This window comes from Brassica oleracea, chromosome C7, assembly GCF_000695525.1.
Source record: "Brassica oleracea var. oleracea cultivar TO1000 chromosome C7, BOL, whole genome shotgun sequence".
Lineage (NCBI taxonomy): Eukaryota > Viridiplantae > Streptophyta > Magnoliopsida > Brassicales > Brassicaceae > Brassica > Brassica oleracea.
The window spans coordinates 37,441,712-37,459,963 of record NC_027754.1 but is presented as its reverse complement, the minus strand read 5'-3'; the positions used below and the strand labels follow the sequence as shown (position 1 = coordinate 37,459,963).

Genomic DNA, 18,252 nt, shown 5'->3' with positions numbered 1-18,252 from the left:
TGTAACTACTATTTTTTATTTTAAAAACATAATATAACTTGACAATATTTTGTTTCCTTTTTTAAAAGATATCAAATTTTAAATAACGAAATTCTATTGGTCGGTGAACCTTTCACCCTAGCCCAAGAATAACTCTTTCGTAAATAGCTTTGTTACCGTCGTTTGTTATCTTATTATCCCGTTTAATTGTTTTTAGTGAAAAAATACAATTGTCATAAGGTTTTTTAAAAATATATCCAATTTTTTAGTTTTTTTCTTCTCTCCACTTGTTTATCTATTTTGTAACTATTTTCTTCCTTAAAGTTAATATAGGAATGTGTGTTGGCTTCATTAGTTGTCCAATTGACATAATACTAGTATAAGGCTTTAACTGTATGGTACTAACGTAAACTTTTACTCTTGATTTGATGTTACTCCAGTTTCAGCTAAAAAATTGCCAATCATTGTACGCAAAGAGAAAAACCACTCACATATTTACTCTAAAATTTATAAACGAAACGAGTTTACTTTACTTTTTTGTTCTTTTTTCTCATTTCAATTTCTAAAGTTTCTTATATTTTCCAATTTATTAGTTATTCTCTTTTACTCCGCATTTTCCCAATCAATACCTAAGTTAAAATAACTAGTTTTGTCCCATTTTCACAGTTTTGAAGGTAAAAGTTGATTTTTTTGTGTGCGCAGGTCAACAAGTGATTAATTGTGAAAATAACTAGTTTCTCGTTTTACTCCTGTGAGAAGAGAGCTTTCAAAAGAAATAATAAAATAACATTACGGTGTGAACACAAAATCTCCTCTCGAAGTTAGTAGTGGCCGCTTTCGGCCGCAGATCATTCTTGATGTCAGCGCAATGACGCCACACTGATGATAATATAACCTCTCTTTTTTTTTGTAAACAATGATAATATAATTATTAGACAACAATATATACTTTGGCTATTTTGTTTATACTTTTGTATTTTAAGTATGATGATGGATGCGGATCCGGAGCCGAAAACTCATAGTAGTAAAACATATTCTCTTCGTTCCTAAAAAAAGAAGATATTTTAGATTTTTTTCTTGTTCCACAAAGATAGATTTTCTATATTGCTAAGATACTTTTTTTATATTTTTGAGAAACACTAATTGAAAATATTTGAATTGATTAAATTTCATTGGTGAAAAGTTATTTGAAAGTGTATAATAAAGTAAAAAGGAAATTAAATTATAAACATTTATTAAATTCTTAATAAACGTGCATACTCTAGAAAATCTTACTTCCGGGAACAGATGAAGTATATTTCAATAAAATAATTACAATATGCACATGCGTGGATTAAAAAAAAACAATAAATGAAAACTAACAATTTGTTAACTTCTTGTATGTAACAAAAAATACTGGTAAAGTTCAAAAAAAATTACTGGACAATTATTAATTATAAATCATCTTCTAATAAAATATTGAAGAAGGTGACAGAAATGTAATTCGATGTTGATTAAGCTACGCTGAAGAATATAGTTTCGGTTTTGTAGATGGTTCGACTATTTTTAAGTTAGATTGGACAAAATAATATACCAGGGATTAAAAACTTCGATCGTATATTATTATATTCCATAATTAAGAAGAACATTCGTTATTTTCGAAAACCCCTTAAAAGCTTAAACCCACTTCATACAATTATAGATTCGGTGGATTTATAATTTTTTTTTTTTTAAACTCCCTCGAAGGATCGAATAATATAAATATTGGAAAAAGAAAAGTTCCCCCTTTTTTTTTTTTTTTGTGCAAAAAGAAAAGTTCCACTTAAAACATTAATTTTGTAGTACATGATATGCTTACATCGTTTGTTTATATATAGAACACACAATGCTCCTCAAATACATACTCAAAAGTCAAGCCTTCTTTATCTCTTTCCCTTTATACTTCTTCTTTACTTTCTGATATCAGCATATATGGCAGCAAAGCTAATATCCACCGGTATTCGTCACACAACTTTGCCGGAAAACTATGTTCGGCCACTCTCCAACCGTCCATGTCTCTCTGACGTCTCTCCACTTAAAGATTTCCCTATCATCGACCTATCTTCCACAGATCGATCTCGGCTAGTCCAACAAATCCACCAAGCTTGCTCCCGATTCGGGTTTTTTCAGGTACTTATATACACAACCTTTTGATAAGGTATATATGAACTTTTGAATCAAATAAAGAAAAATATGTATCTGAAATATGAACTTATGTGCCTGAAAAGGATTAGGAACTTAACATAATATTTTTTAAGTATTGGTTTATATCGAAATAAAGTACTGTATACTTCTTTTTGTATTAGTGTTCTTCGTATGTTTTGTCCCCGTCGTACGTAATAACCATTCAAATCCAGAATTATAGTTTTACTATTATTTATTTCCGTTGGAACTAATATATTCCACTAACCGTCGGTCAAAAGCACAACTTGTATATAGCTAAGTATTCAAACTTTATAGTTAATAACTTTGTAGTCTTTCGATGGATTTAGGTCATAAATCACAGAGTTAGCAAAGATACAATAGATGGAATGGTGAGTGTTGCGAACGAGTTCTTTAGCATGTCTATGGAGGAAAAAATGAAGCTGTACTCGGACGATCCAACGAAGACGACGAGATTATCAACGAGCTTCAATGTGAAAAAAGAAGAGGTCAACAATTGGAGAGACTATCTTAGACTACATTGTTATCCTATCAGCAAGTATGTCCATGAGTGGCCTTCAAACCCTCCTTCTTTCAAGTAAGCAATCAATTCACTTTGCTTATATATATATAATGTACTTCTAATTCTAGTTTGTATTTTCTTTCTCAGAATATTTATATAACTCATCTATCGTCAAAAATATAATCATTATTCTCATGTTCTAAATAGGTAAAACGAACTGCAAGGTTTTATGATAGGACAGAACTTAGGTCCAAGTTCATCTCCTAGGGTGAATCTTTAAATTTACCTCACCCTTTATGACCAATCAAAATGATATATAGATTATTAATTAAAAACATTAAATTAAATAAAAAATAGTTACAAAAAATCAAAAACGCTAATTGTAACGACGCTAACGCTTGCAGCTAAACCCTAAACCCTAAATCTTAAATTCTAAACCCTATACCCTAAACCCAAGTCCTAGACCCAAACTGTAAACCTTAAACCCAAATTATATACCCTAAACCCAAAAACTAGACTATAAACCTAAACTCTATACCCTAAACCCAAGTCCTAGACCCAAACTGTAAACCTTAAACCCAAATTATATACCCTAAACCCAAAGCCTTAACCCTAAGTCCAAACGGTAAATCCTAAACCCAAACCGTAAATCCTAAACCCAATACCTATACCCTAACCCAAATCCTAGACCTAAAACCCAAACGGTAAACCCTAAACCCAAACCCCAAACTTAGATACTACAGGGTTTGGGTTAAGGTTTACGGTTTGGGTTTAGGGTCTAAGACTTGGGTTTAGGGTATAGGGTTTAGGTTTATGGTCTATTTTTGGGTTTAAGGTATATAATTTGGATTTAGGGTCTAAGATTAGGGTTTAGGGTATAGGGTTTGGGTTTAGGGGTTTGGATTTGGGTTTAGAATTTAGGGTATAGGGTTTAGAATTTAAGATTTAGGGTTTAGGGTTTCGCTGGAAACATTAGCGTCGTTAAAATTAGCGTTTTTATTTTTTGTAGCTATTTTTTATTTAATTTAATGTTTTTAATTAATAATCTATGTGTCATTTTGATTGGTCATAAAAGGTGCGGTGAATTTAAAGGCTAAGTTCTGTTCTTTATGATATATGAGTTTGCGTCATGGTTTTATTCAATTGGTGATTTCTGATATGTCAGAATTGCCAAAAATACACTAATAAAGCTATTTTAGGCCATAAATAGACTTACATAGCTATTTTAAAAAACAATCATTAATCTGATTGGATTCTATTTTCTTTTTCTTTGGTCCCAATTTATACAGAGAGAGTCATATTATATCATTAAACTATTATAATATAATGAAAGCAAATGGTTCAATGCACATAGGATGCCTATCAAAGAATACGAGATGAGTTAGATCTTCAAAGCTACACTTTAAGCGTCATAATTCCCAAAAACACGCACAACAAACCAAACTAGAGCATTGCTGCCTCTCGTTAGATGTATTTTCAACAGGAAAAAGCCTTATATCACCAGAATATTCTTTTTCTTTTTATAACGAGAATATTATACATTCATAAATATATATATATATATATATATATATATATATATATTCAGTTCAGAATAAACGAATGTCATTCTATGATTTTAAAGACACAAAAGTCGATTCGGATTTGAACAATGAAAATTCCACCCTCAGGCCTCAACTGACTCAACTCAAGTCAACTGTTTTTGTTTTTCTTGAATCTAGTTTAAAAAAATGATTTGATAGGTAAACGATAATTAACTTGCGGTCCCATTTGGTTTTTGTTTCCTGATTTGGTTCCCATGTGATCACATGGATTGACAAGATTTATCAAATCTATACATTGCATATTATACACTTATTCCTATGCATGCATGTGGCTGTTGGGCTAATTATAAGGAGCAGTGATGTAGCGAAAGCTTTATAGGATATAATTAGAGATCTGTTGATTCTAAGAATACCCGGAAAATTAGAATAATCACAAAGATCTTATTTAGTCTAAGAATGCCTAAGATAAATGTCTTCTTAAATTCGTTGAGATCACCAATGATCTACCGAAAACAAGGAACAAAAAAGAGAACTCTCAATTTTTATTAATCAAATTATCAACTCTTACAAAGTTAAAACTAAAAGACTATATATAAGAAAATCATAAAACCCTAAAACAATAAAGATAATTATCTAAATAATTAATAAAACAAATAATAAGATATTTGGAAATATTCCGAATACTTATCTACATCATTCTCTCCAGGTCGGAGAAGATTCGTCCTCGAATCTTAACCGTGGTCCTCAACTCCAAAATCTTCTCACATAAAATCTTATTCTTTTGCGACTCTTCCACACATAATATATATTCTTCAAATAAAAGAATATAAATTTTCCTCACGTCGGACAATTTAATCACCATGAACAAATTCTTGAAATTTGCATTATCTGCACTGTCACGATGGAGAGTATAAGCTTGTACTATACAACTTAGTCCAAAAGTCTGGTTTGGAGCACCACCATCGATGAACGTGTCGTCTTTATTATTAGACTTGTTTCTGATTTTGACTTCCAGTGGGTTTGTACACGTCACATCTTCCACCCTTTCTTCAATTTCTTTTTTCTCTGAAACACATGTTGTAGTATGTTTCTTTGGATGCGTGAATCTAACACTTTGCTGGTAGATGACTCGGAAACTTTTGTCACGCGTAAATCTATAGACCACACCGTTTTTGATCTCCACCGAACGAACATCAAATTCAGTTTATTTGTATTGAACACAATCATCATCATCATAGACATCGAAGATTGGATCGCCAACGATATCTATGTAAACGAGTTCTTCACTTTCAACGAACAAATTTTCTATGATTCCAGAATCAAATTTTGATTAAAAAAACCAAAACATAGCGGAAGCTTTATACGACAGAATTAGAGATCCGTTGATTCTGAAAATATCCGAAAAACTAGAGTAACACAAGGATCTTATTTAATCTAACAATACCTAAGATCAATGTCTTCTTAAATTCGTTGAGATCACCAATAATCTAGCCGAAAACAAGGATTAAAGAGAAATCTTTTAACTTTTATTAATCAAATCATAAACTCATAAATTGAATACAAACTTAAACTTCAATGGCTATATATAATAAAACCATAAAAACCCTAAATAATAAAGATAATTATCTAAATAATTAATAAAACAAATAATAAGATATTCCAAATACTTATCAGCATCAAGTGGTCACCATACATTATTCTACAGAAACGTGTGAATTATTCCGACCGACCGTAAGTTTTCAACCATGAATATAACTGACACTTAGGGTATGAATGGTGACCAAGGAACGGAGAGGAATTAGCCATTCCTTAATGTTCCTGAAAAAAATCACCATTCACAAGGAATAGTTTTTCCTTCTCATTCTCTACCATTTTTTTTTTTGTAGAGAAATAAAGAACAAAATTGTTCCTTCTTAAATTTGAGAAGGAACAACCATTTCCTTTCATTCCTGCAATTTTATTCCTCTACGTTCCTTTCCTATTTGTTCCTCTTATTTCCAGAATGGTCAGCAGTCGAACCCTTAAACAGCAACGTGTGTATACTGTATATTACATACAGAGATCATGTATTTATATAAGTAAAAGCTAAAAAATTTTATGTGTAAACAAGCAAGATTTGATAAAGATACGCTGGGAAAAGCCGAAAAGGACAAGCGGAGATATGCAGCAAAACTCCATCTAAACTGTCAGAAATTTAGAAGTCAGTCAACACAGACAAAACTCCATCTAATCTGATCAGATACATCGGTATATAATCATCGCTAACCCCTATAAAATATGATTTGTGTGATAACGCCGTAACGGGGAGGAAACGTCACTGGTAAACCGCGTTGGCGTCAGCGTCGTGATATCATACCAAAATTCTATTGGATTTTCATATCGACTTAGAAGAAACCTTTTTTCATGGGATTACTGGTTGAAATCAATAAAAAATTATTTTAAAATTTAGACCATAGAATTATTTTACTCATCTTTAACAGATGTCATTTTAAAATTTATTGAGCTTTAGAAAATAATTTTTTTACAACTATTTTATTTTGGACTATAGCTTTAAAAAACTAGGTTTTTATCATTTGTTTTTTTTCTCTTCAAAATATGGTATTTGTTCGAAATATGGTAGCTGTTCTATAATAATGTTTGAGTTTTAAAATTTGTTTTCATATCTGACCTAGATTCATGTTTGAACCTATAGACCCGATACATTGTATATAATCCTGTTCGGATTTAATGAAAAATTTGTTAATTAAAAATCCGATATAACCCGGTAAAAACCTAAAAACTCACTATTAACCCGCGATCTGATACTATTGATCCGATAACAAAATATCTTATAGTACTTTTTTAAAAAATTGATTAAATTACTCATATATTTATTAATATTACATAAATTAGTGATTCCTTAGAATTTGATAAAATTTTATCATGTTATCTAAATAAAAAATGATAATATAAAATAACTTATTGATATGACAATATTAGTTTATTTTCGTTATTAATAACCTATTATAAGTTTGTGTTTGTATTTTAGATTTAAAATTTTATTTTAAGATAGTTTTTAAAATATTCTTGAACACTCGTAATTGCCATATTAATATTATGTATAAAATGACATTATACACTGAAAAATGATATTCAAATATGTATATGATATATGGTGTAGGATATACGATTTTGGTTTGTATTGAAAATATGTATAATATTCAAATGATCTATTTTGAATATTGATACGTATATTTAAGAAAATAATATTTTCATGTTTCTTAATTCATTTATTGTTCATAATATATTTATACTTATATTAAATTTAAAATTAATATATATTTTAAATATATATATAGGCCTATTATTTATAGATCCATTTAGGTGTATCTGTAGGCCCAAAACCAAAAGACTTAAATGCCATTAATGAATTTTATTAATTTTTTGTAAAAATAAGGGTATTTTTGAGAAAGCTGCAATTTTCATTAAGGATATAATTTGAGAATGATCATCTTTTAATGGTATTGATATAATGATGATTAATGGTTTTTAAAGCCGTATATATATATTAAAGTTAAAGTCATCTCTTAAATCATGACCGATCACTCTGATTGACTCTCTCGCTCTACATTAATTTTATAATAACAATATATGTTAACTTTATTTTGTTATAAGACATTTTATAACTGCAAGTGAAAACAAAAAAAATAGTATATTGTTTAATTTTTTCAAATTTAGTCGATTTTGTTGAAGAAAAACTACTCGCTAAACTAAACGCAAACAAACATTCGAGACCATAGTTTAGTTTTTTTTTTTTTTTTGAAACACTGACCATAGTTTAATATAATTATTAGTTTGACATGAGATCAAATATTTTGCTAGAAAAACAGGTACTTAAGATAGTAACGCTTGTAAATTACATAATCATCATGAGCTTCAATGCATCAAAATGGGTTTTATCTTAAAAATATGTACTAAAAATAAAGTAATTTCATAAATTTTACTAAACCTATGAATCATGTTAAAAAGTGAATATGTTGACCGTTTAAACAATTTGAGTAGCTAATTGTGTATGTGTTGGCGCTTTTGCAGGGAAGTTGTGAGTAGATACAGTACAGATGTAAGAGAACTGGGATTTACTATAGAGGAACTGATATCAGAGAGCCTGGGTTTAGAAAAAGATCACATGAGGAAAGTGCTTGGTGAACAAGGTCAACACATGGCAGTCAACTATTACCCTCCATGTCCTGAGCCTGAGCTCACTTATGGTTTACCTGCTCACACCGACCCAAACGCACTCACCATTCTTCTCCAAGATGCTACCGTTTGTGGTCTACAGATCTTGATCGACGGCCAGTGGTTCGCCGTTAATCCACATCCTGATGCTTTTGTCATCAACATTGGTGACCAGTTCGAGGTAACTGATCAGATAGTAAAATCTATCAAAATGTCTTCAGGTGTTGGGCTATGAATTTAGATCTTAATTAAGTGTAGGTCTGGTCCAAAGTATAGGTAAGAGGAAGTCATAGCTTTGGACTTTAGAGTTTAATCGTTATTATTTAGGGGGAAAACTGGGACATCTGAAAATGAAAATTAAAGAAGAATAATATTAGTAAATAGTTTACTAATGAATGAGATACAGCTGTTACTTGTGTATATACTTAAAAAGTTAAATCTCTAACAAATATAAGTTGAACTTATATAAATATTATAGTATATATCTAAATCAACTAATTATTATGAAAATATGATAATATCATATTTGTTGGTTTGGATTTTATTGGCTTCACTTCGAAATCAGCCTTACTGTCCGCATGATACACATATAATTTATCTCCTATAGAAAGGCTTGGACCAACCTTGCTTAAATATGCAATTTCAGGCATTGAGTAACGGAATATACAAAAGTGTTTGGCATCGAGCAGTAACAAACACCGAAAAACCGAGATTATCGGTCGCATCATTTCTGTGCCCAGCTGACTGCGCTGTCATAAGCCCGGCAAAGCCCTTGTGGGAAGCCGAGGAGGACGAGGCTAAGCCAATATACAGAGACTACACTTACGCAGAGTACTACAAAAAGTTTTGGAGTAGGAATCTGGACCAAGAGCATTGCCTTGAGAACTTTCTAAACGACTAGATACTATACACATGTCTGTCTCTGTATGTGTAGTAGCAGGCACGCCCTGGAGAGAAGCTAAAGAAGCATTAGCTTCAGGCCTTCAATATTTTGGGCCCTAAATTTGCAGAAAATTTTGGACCCTAAATTTGCAAAAAGTTTCTTAGTCTTGTGGTCTAAGTGGGGTTGTTTTTCTGCTCAATTTCCTCAGTTCGAACAGAAACCTCATTTTTCAGCCTTTTTTTCTTTTTTTCTTATTAGATTATGGTCTTATCGAAGCATACATATATATATCTGCTTACCCATCTTTCCGTATAATAATAATAATTTGATAGTGATAGATCTCTTGATAACAATGTACAACTATTATGGGCATATATTTATGTGTGTTAAACAATTTGTTACCTTATACACGGTGTCCAGAAACTGATGTACTACTTACATAAAAGAGATGAGCTATGAGCTCTACGTCTTCCTGACTTCCTGTCTCAGAAACCTAATCACCTGTTTGATTATGTTATAACATAACAATATGAGATTTTAAATGAAATTATTTGTGTTGATAAAAAAAAGAAGATATTTGTATTTGCACTCAGTATTTAGCAATTTCTGTGTTTGTTCTCCTCCCTATTTACTTTGCCTTACTTTGAGATACCAAAAAACAGGTTATAGTCCCAAATTAAAACGATGGCTCATATTAAGACTAGGCGCCAAAGCTTTGAAAGGAATAAAAAAAATAGAAGTTATAAGTTGTTGGACCAAGATTTAGCACTAAAATCTCTCCCGCCAAAAGGATCAGAAAACCGATTAACGACTACCTTGAGTTGAGCTCAAACGGGCATGCGAGAAGTTGAAATGTGATGTCGGCTCATAAAACCCGTTGAATAATGAATGAGTCAAAGATCTCAAAGATTATTCTCCACATATCTTGGAATATGGTCAACAAATAATGAGTCACATCTAAATACGTGGAGTCACGTGCAACAACATTACGAAGTGGAAGAAGACGAACTCTTGGTATAAAATAGAGTAAGAGGTCGCTCTCAAAGCTATCTGATTTTCCAAGAAATATATAGACAAATAAAAGAAGATATAATGCTAGAAGAAGAAGAAGGAATCACACTTCTTCTAAATGAGATCACGCTTAACAAGATATATAATTCTCTACGCCTTTGGAGGAGAGCTCGTGATCTAGGGAATCTCTCTCACGAACAAAACCAGAAAAGAAACCATTAAATATTCTCTTCATAAGAGTCAAGACCACCGCTTGGAAAGGAGAACTCGCTAAGCTCGAGCTAAACCGTAGATGACGTCTCCACTTTTCAAAGAGAGAAGTTATTCCTTTATGCTTAACTTGTCCCGAACAACAACATCGAGCCGGAGACATGCTACTCTTCTCGATCACATTCGCTTCCGTGTTTGATCAAGAACAATGGCTCTTCACGTGAAACCTTATCTTGGGAGATTGTGATCAGCCGATACGAGGACCCTAAATCCTTATTCTTATCCATAATCGATGTCTATCCCGAAACGATAATAAACGAATCCTAACAAAGAAACCCGATGTCTCTTTCGAGAGATGATAATAATCGAACTACGTTTAGACTTGATCCCTCGTAGGGTACGTAGGCAGCTCGATCCCGAGTTCAGTCACGATTTTCCTTCTCCCGATATCTTTATGCTATTCGGCATACGAATAGAATCCATTTTTGTCAACTCATACCTGATTACATCGTTGTGTTATGATGATATTGTTGCCCACATCCTTTTTCTTCTCCAGATTAAATCCTCGATCACTATTAAATACTCAGTGTGGATTTTAAGATCTATGTAAGCCTTTTCACGTAAGATACAAGTAATAGGTCTACAATCTTTATTTGTAATCAGTTCCCCCATTTGAAATATTATGTAATGACAGTGGAGATGAATCTTCTTGATTTATCGGAAGAATGCATAGCCGCCGTGATTTCTTTCACCAGCCCCCACGACGCCTGCCGTATCTCCGCCGTCTCCAAGTTACTTCGCTCAGCCGCCGAGACGCCGAGTCCAACGCCGCGTGGGAGAAATTTCTTCCCTTTGATCCTCGTCTGGTGGTTGATCATTCTCTGTCTAGGTTATCTAATAACCATCTCTTCCTCCGTTTCTGTGAATCCCCTCTTCTCATCGATGATGGCAGAACGGTAAGTTTACACAACATCCTCTGTTTTTTCAATGCATGGTTTCTTGAAAATGATTGTTTATAATTTTGATTTAGAGCTTTTGGAGAGAAGCGGGAAGAAATGTTGGATGCTATCTGCAAGGAAACTAGAGATCGTTTGGGTTGATTCTCCTGAATACTGGTTATGGATTTCGATTCCGGACTCAAGGTTAAACTCTTTCCAGGATGGTCGTGAGCATAGCACAGTGAAACATTGGTTTTCGATCCAAAATTAAAGAGTTATAATATATATATAGAGATATATGCTTCCAATTTGTTAAAAAAGAATTTTGTTGAAGTTGCTAGTAAATTGTTTATTGCATATTTCATCCTTAAATTTTCTGTTTCTTGTAATCCAAAGCTTCTTGGTGTTGACTTTGGTTAGTCTGCAACAGGTTTGAGGAAGTTGCAGCACTTCTAATGGTGTGTTGGTTTGAGATCCGAGGCAACATAAGCTCGTCAATGCTCTCCAAAGGCACAGTTTATGGAGCTTACCTTGTTTTTAAAGAAGGAGAAATAGGAGCATTTGGATTTAGGTCCCAGCCATTGGAGACGAGGTTCGGGTGATGTAGCGGAAGCTCTATAGGATAGAACTAGAGATCCGTTGATTCTGAGAATACCCAGAAAACTAGAATAATCACAAAGATCTTATTTAGTCTAAGAATGCATAAGATCAATGTCTTCTTAAATTCGTTGAGATCACCAATGATCTACCGAAAACAAGGAATAAAGAGAAATCTCTTAACTTTTATTAATCAAATCATAAACTGAATACAAACTTAAGCCTAGACGGCTATATATAAAAACACCATAAAACCCTAAAATAATAAAGATAATTATCTAAATAATTAATAAACTAAATAATAAATATTTAGAAATATCCCAAATATTTATATGCATCATTTAGAATAAATATCTTAATTATTTAGTATTTTATTTATTATTTGGATAATTATCTTTAATGTTTTAGAGTTTTATGATTTCTTATATATAGCCGTCTAAGCTTAATAAGATCTCTGTTATTATCCTAGTTTTTCAGGTATTCTCAGAATCAACGGATTTCTAATTCTATCATATAAAGCTTCCGCTACATCCTCGGATCCACAAGAACCGGGCTTTGTAATGATAGAAGAGCGTTTCTTGAGTCTGGAATGCCAGAAGATGGGTGGTTGGAGATTGAACTTGGTGAGTATTATGTCGGTTTTGATGAGGAGGAGCTCGTGATGAGCGTCTTAGAGACTAGAGAAGGTGGCTGGAAAGGTGGGATCATCGTTCAAGAGAGCGAGATTAGGCCAAAATGAAAAAAAAAGTGTTGTGTGATTCAGTAACGTAGCTCGCAAGTGAATTCTAGTTTGTTTTTTTTTTTTGAAAAAAGTAAATTCTAGTTTGTTGTGTAGTAAAAGAATTGAAACTCTATTCCAATATATGGACATGTTGATTTCTGACGCCAGTGTGTAACTTGACTGGATAATATGTTGATTTATGCTATTGTACCATAACTAACATTAAACTCCAATGGGACAAGAACTGACCGAAAACAGAATGAAACAACACACTCAAAGACTTTTACGAGTTCTATTGTCTTTCTAGGGTACATCTTGGTTAGACTTTAGCTGGCAATCTTTACCACAGAATCGAGAATTAACAGGCTTTCGTTGATTTAGGTTTATCTTGTTTCAGGTTTTACAAACAGTAATGTAATGAGTAGTCACAACAAGGAAGAAGAAAGAAGATGAAGTAGTGAAGAAACTATATATATGCTCTTTTTAACAGACCTTTAACCGATAGTCCGATAGTATTTGTTTCTTTATAGGCTTCATCAGGACCAACCTCTACCTTCTTTTTTTTTTTTTTTTTTTTTTTTTGTAACACCAACCTCTACCTTCTATTCTATTTAATTTGTAGACCCATTTTATTGTAACCTAGACATAAGCCCAAATGCAGTTTTAACGAAGTCAACAGACTTACATCCGTTGATCTACTGCTTATAAGCATTCATCACTGTTTTATTAATCCGGTGTTTACCACTTTGTTGAAGAGGGCGGTTTCTCTAAGCGTGACAGCTCCTCATATTGGCAAAATTGCAGCATAACACTGCAAGCAACAACAGTTTGACCTCCAAGAATTTGCTAACACTGGCGAATGAAGTTTTTGTTAGAATATGTGACTGATCTCGTGGATGAACACTTTCAAGATTAATTCAGGATGAGTCTTGGGAATTGGGATCATGCTGAAGCTAATACGCATAAAAAAAGCGAAACAGAATGACAAGGAAGGTATGAGCGGTACTTGGCTTTAAGGAAAACGACGAGTAGTATTCAGCAATAATTCTTAGTTGCTTGTGGTAATAGACTGGTGTCTAGTAAACACATGCACAAGAGCCAAAAAGACTTTCACAATTTTTGAAAGTCACACAAGACTTCTCCTGACGTCTGAATGATCATTGTTTTTCAATGAACTGTCATGTGATTCTGGTCCCCTTCTCCATAGTGTCGGTTTCCTTTTCCACCAAAAAAACAGTCGCGAATTATTAAATTTTTATCTAAAACAATTCCGCAATAATATCTCTTATCTACACAAAAATACAAAACAAAATGGTTGCGTTTAGTTAATCTCTCATTATCAAAATATACTTTCAATGAACGTCATACACACTTTTCAATTTAATACACATACTTTCTGTGGTGCTGAATAATATCAATTATCTAACAAAATAAAAATAAAAGAATTTTCTTAATATAAACAAAATTCAAAAGAATAAAAGCCCTTTCTCAAAAAAAAAAAAATTCAAAAGAAAATTAATTATTGACCTCTTATTTCATACGCTTTTTCAATATATCTTCATAGTTATCCACAATGTCTACCGTCAATGATACATGAATTTTTTTAACCCTCTAATAGTTAATTTTCAGCGTTACAAAATAAATTTAAATGTTTTTCTAAATTTTTGATTTATCATTGTAGAAAAACATCAACTCAGGAAATAAATAGAAAGTTGCAATTGCATAACACGAGTATGCATGTTTCGAAATTACAATCAAGAAGAAGAAAATTCGAAAATCTCTTCGTCTATACAAAGTAAGAAGAACTCAGAAATTCAAGAGAAAAGCGGCGTAGTTTGGAGCGCAAGATGATGAGACGTCGCTATGAGGCAAGGAAGAATCAGCTTGGCCACGGCTAGTGGGAGCCCGCACCCTTCGACGGCGACTTGTTGATGGTGGAGGGAGGAGTGTGGCGGTGATGCGAGCTAGCGCCAACGTGTATTCTTCAAGCAACTCAGCGGCAATAGCTACTGTTATCATGACGATTTGAAGATTCTCTGATTATAATTTACTTGTTGATGTCTTGCTAAAGAAAATCTCTAGTAACCTTTTTGTAATGTCCAGACAAAGACAATGTGGTTTAGCTTCTAAGAGACGGTATGGTATTTATAGAGTATGGGCTCCGAAGCTGATGGTCATAAATTTTGGTAGGTTCTGGTTATAAATTATTGTAGCCGTCAGATCTACCGACTTCAATTGAATTTATTTAATTTTGTTTCTACTTTTATTTTTAGTTAGGGTCACATTATTTTCGCCAGAAATATCTCATACAAAAACTATGTATAAGAAATGGATGATAACATGTTTTTTGGGTCAAAATGTTATTTCCAAAAATTAAATGGTAGGTTTTGATATATATGGAAAAACTATAATGATGTGCATGGGACATATATGTGATGGTCGGATGGGCTGAAGTTACTAGAAGTATGAAGCTGGAATGGGCAAGAATGGGCGATTAAGAGTATGAATGTGACGTGTTGATTTGGGTAATGTAATCAGTATGTGAATACGTGACGCTTTTGTGAGATTCTAAATTTGTTTGGAACATCTTCCGGGTGCAAGGGGATATATATATTAACCAAGAAGGCATGAATATTTGAAGCTGCACTCTTACATTAGGACGATCAAAACATGGGAGCTAATATTTATTAAGGAATGTGCTATATTCACTAGTGGCCACTTCTTTTGGATGGTCTAGTGTAACCAAGATAATGCCAATGTTAGTCAAAGTAAAACTATAAATATTTGCTAATCTTAAATGTGTTAATTGTTATATTCACTAGTGGCCACTTCTTTTGGATGGTCTACTGTAACCAAGATAATGCCAATGTTAGTCAAAGTAAAACTATAAATATTTGCTAATAATTAGTCCAACGACTTGTATGATTGTAGACCCTAGGAAAATCAAAGACATCCTGCGTGGTGTACCTACCTAATGCTCATGATGTGATTTGTTTTTAGGAAAATAACAGATGTTTTTTTGCTTTTATTATTTTTTAAAAAATACTACTGTATCCTCTTACACAACCGGTAAAGCCTGTAAACAAAAAAAAAACTAAAGTAATAATACTTACCTAACACATATACATCGTGGTCTTTAGAGAATCACATACTGAGTTGTTTCTTCCCCATTTTTGATCCACAGTAAACACCAAAACCATTTCTGGAGTAGCTTTGCCTAGGAGATGCCCATCTGCAACGGCTCGCTTGGCTACTGACGGAAAGCTTTGCGCATCTGAAATCTATGGAGTCGCCGACAACTCTTTCTTCAATCGCCTTAATCTCTTCGGTTTACGAGGCGGTTACATGTACTATTCCCATGGATGTCGTCAGTTACACATATATTTCTTGCTGTGAATGTTTTTGAATTGATCGGAAAAGATGAACAGTTTTTGTAACATTGTATTCTATACTATTTTATGTGTATGAAATAGAAATGTAAAACAATATGTATTATGAATGTTTTATTCATGTTTTGTAATGTGAAATAGTATGTTACTATACTTATTTATCATGTATCGTTTCATTTGATGATTAATAAAGAAAGTGTTATTTTGTTCAACAATATGTACTATACTATGTATTTTGTTCCATTCTATTTGGGTTTAGGGTTTATACTTGGGCTTAGGGTTTAGTGATTAAGATTTAGGGTCTAGTATTTGGAAGGTACGGTTGAGGTTTGATAGTGCCCCTATCGTGTATCGTTCCATTTGATGATTAATAAAGAAAGTGTTATTTTGTTCAACAATATGTACTATACTATGTATTTTGTTCCATTCTATTTGGGTTTAGGGTTTATACTTGGGCTTAGGGTTTAGTGATTAAGATTTAGGGTCTAGTATTTGGAAGGTACGGTTGAGGTTTGATAGTGCCCCTATCGTGTATCGTTCCATTTGATGATTAATAAAGAAAGTGGTATGTTGTTCACAAATATGTACTATACATGTATTTTGTTCCATTCTATTTGGGTTTAGGGTTTATATTTGGGTTTAGGGTTTATATTTGGATTTAGAGTTTATATTTGGGTAAAAGTTTAGTGATTAGAGTTTAGAGTTTAGTATTTATAAGGTGAGGGAGTATGGTTAGTGTCAACATTAACTTTTTCTTTGCAATCATAAACATTCAATAAATTCGCTAATATGTGCTATGTTATTTTATTTGTTCCATTCTATATGGATTTTTGGTTTATATTTGAGTTTATGGTTTATATTTGGATTTATGGTTTACTGATTAGAATTTAGGGCTTAGTATTTAAGGGTCGTGGGAAGATTGGGATTTAGATATGTTTAGTATTAATGAGTTGTAGGTGGAGTTATAATCCTATACTACTTCGTTGATATGGAATAAAACACTCATGCATATGTACATGGTCAACAAAAGTATATGTGGATGGTTCCTCTTTCTTTTATTTGGAATAGTTTTAAAGTGCTTTTGACCTTATATTCTATTGGCCACGTTATCCACTCCAACACAATTACCTGATACCTACAAAGAAAAAGGACATAACCGGACACTTTATGGCATAAATGTCAGAAATTATATTATGTCAAAATAATTGACATTCACCTAATTTGTATTCAAAACATGGCTAGTTCATAAATAAGCCCAAAATAGAGAAATTGTTTACAGGTTTTACTGGTTGTGTAAGAGGACATAGTAGTATTATTATATAAAAGATGCATGGTGTATTAGTGTATTGGTGTATTAGGTAAAATAACTACTCTGCCAATTACCGTTTTTATCGTTGCTATAGGCTCCAATTTCCCTATTTTTAATCACTACTTTGTAAAAGTAAAACGTGTACCTACCATTGAAATTTTAGAGTGAAACTAGATTTTGATCCGCGCTAAGCGCGGGGTTACCATTTGATTAAAATATTTTTATGCAATGAAAATTATAATTTGTATACATAATAGTTTTATTTTTATAAAAAAAAAATTATATAATTTCTGTTTAATTTGTATGCTTTAATTTATCTTACACTGACTAAAATTTTGGAAAATTCAAATTATTTGGATCCACTTTATGGTAATCCATTTATTTAAAGTATTTATTACATTGATTTTATTTTTATTAATTTAAAATGCAATAACTTAATCCATATTTTTAATCATTTCACATTTAATCAAAATTTATTTAAATATATTAATATGTTTGTTCAACCCACTTCGTACAAAATCACAAAGTTATTTGGACATTTTAAATAAATATTTAAAATCATAAATTTTTTTGGTATAGGAGTATTTTGAATATATCCATAAATTATTGATTTTTATTTTGCGTTATAAATTTTAATTTTTTGTTTTTTCAAATCAGTTAGCATTGTCAACTAAAAACTTTATACTAATAGTGTAGGCTAGGAAATAAAGTTGGGTACACAACATGAGTAGGAATATTTGTGTAGAAAATATGGGAAGTTAATATATTTTGTG

At 32.2% G+C, this 18,252-nt stretch overlaps 3 protein-coding genes across 3 annotated transcripts; 2 read left to right on the top strand and 1 right to left on the bottom strand.

Moving 5' to 3' along the window:
* Positions 1–1,850: 1,850 nt before the first annotated feature.
* On the top strand, positions 1,851–9,710 carry LOC106301211 (1-aminocyclopropane-1-carboxylate oxidase 5-like). Its single transcript, XM_013737558.1, has 4 exons — positions 1,851–2,127; positions 2,490–2,737; positions 8,278–8,602; positions 9,068–9,710. Exons 1-4 carry the CDS (start codon positions 1,930–1,932, stop codon positions 9,320–9,322), a joined length of 1,026 nt encoding a protein of 341 aa, XP_013593012.1. The 5' UTR covers positions 1,851–1,929; the 3' UTR covers positions 9,323–9,710.
* Positions 9,711–10,688: 978 nt separating this feature from the next.
* Positions 10,689–12,799, top strand: LOC106305270 (putative F-box protein PP2-B12). Its single transcript, XM_013741651.1, is given in 5 exon segments — positions 10,689–11,338; positions 11,341–11,485; positions 11,556–11,667; positions 11,894–12,055; positions 12,580–12,799. Coding segments are annotated over 5 exon segments (765 nt in total). The 5' UTR covers positions 10,689–11,212.
* Positions 12,800–14,420: 1,621 nt separating this feature from the next.
* LOC106304161 lies at positions 14,421–14,917 on the bottom strand. Its single transcript, XM_013740558.1, has one exon. It carries the CDS (start codon positions 14,798–14,800, stop codon positions 14,588–14,590), a length of 213 nt encoding a protein of 70 aa, XP_013596012.1. The 5' UTR covers positions 14,801–14,917; the 3' UTR covers positions 14,421–14,587.
* Positions 14,918–18,252: the final 3,335 nt, after the last annotated feature.

What these genes read in the sequence shown, in the direction of transcription:
- LOC106301211 (XM_013737558.1), top strand. Translation starts at nt 1,930, where the DNA reads ATGGCAGCAAAGCTAATATCCACCGGTATTCGTCACACAACTTTGCCG. An exon ending in CCCGATTCGGGTTTTTTCAG is followed by an intron (nt 2,128 to 2,489) that starts GTACTTATATAC and finishes CGATGGATTTAG; the next exon opens with GTCATAAATCACAGAGTTAG. An exon ending in TCAAACCCTCCTTCTTTCAA is followed by an intron (nt 2,738 to 8,277) that starts GTAAGCAATCAA and finishes GCGCTTTTGCAG; the next exon opens with GGAAGTTGTGAGTAGATACA.
- LOC106304161 (XM_013740558.1), bottom strand. Translation starts at nt 14,800, where the DNA reads ATGATAACAGTAGCTATTGCCGCTGAGTTGCTTGAAGAATACACGTTG.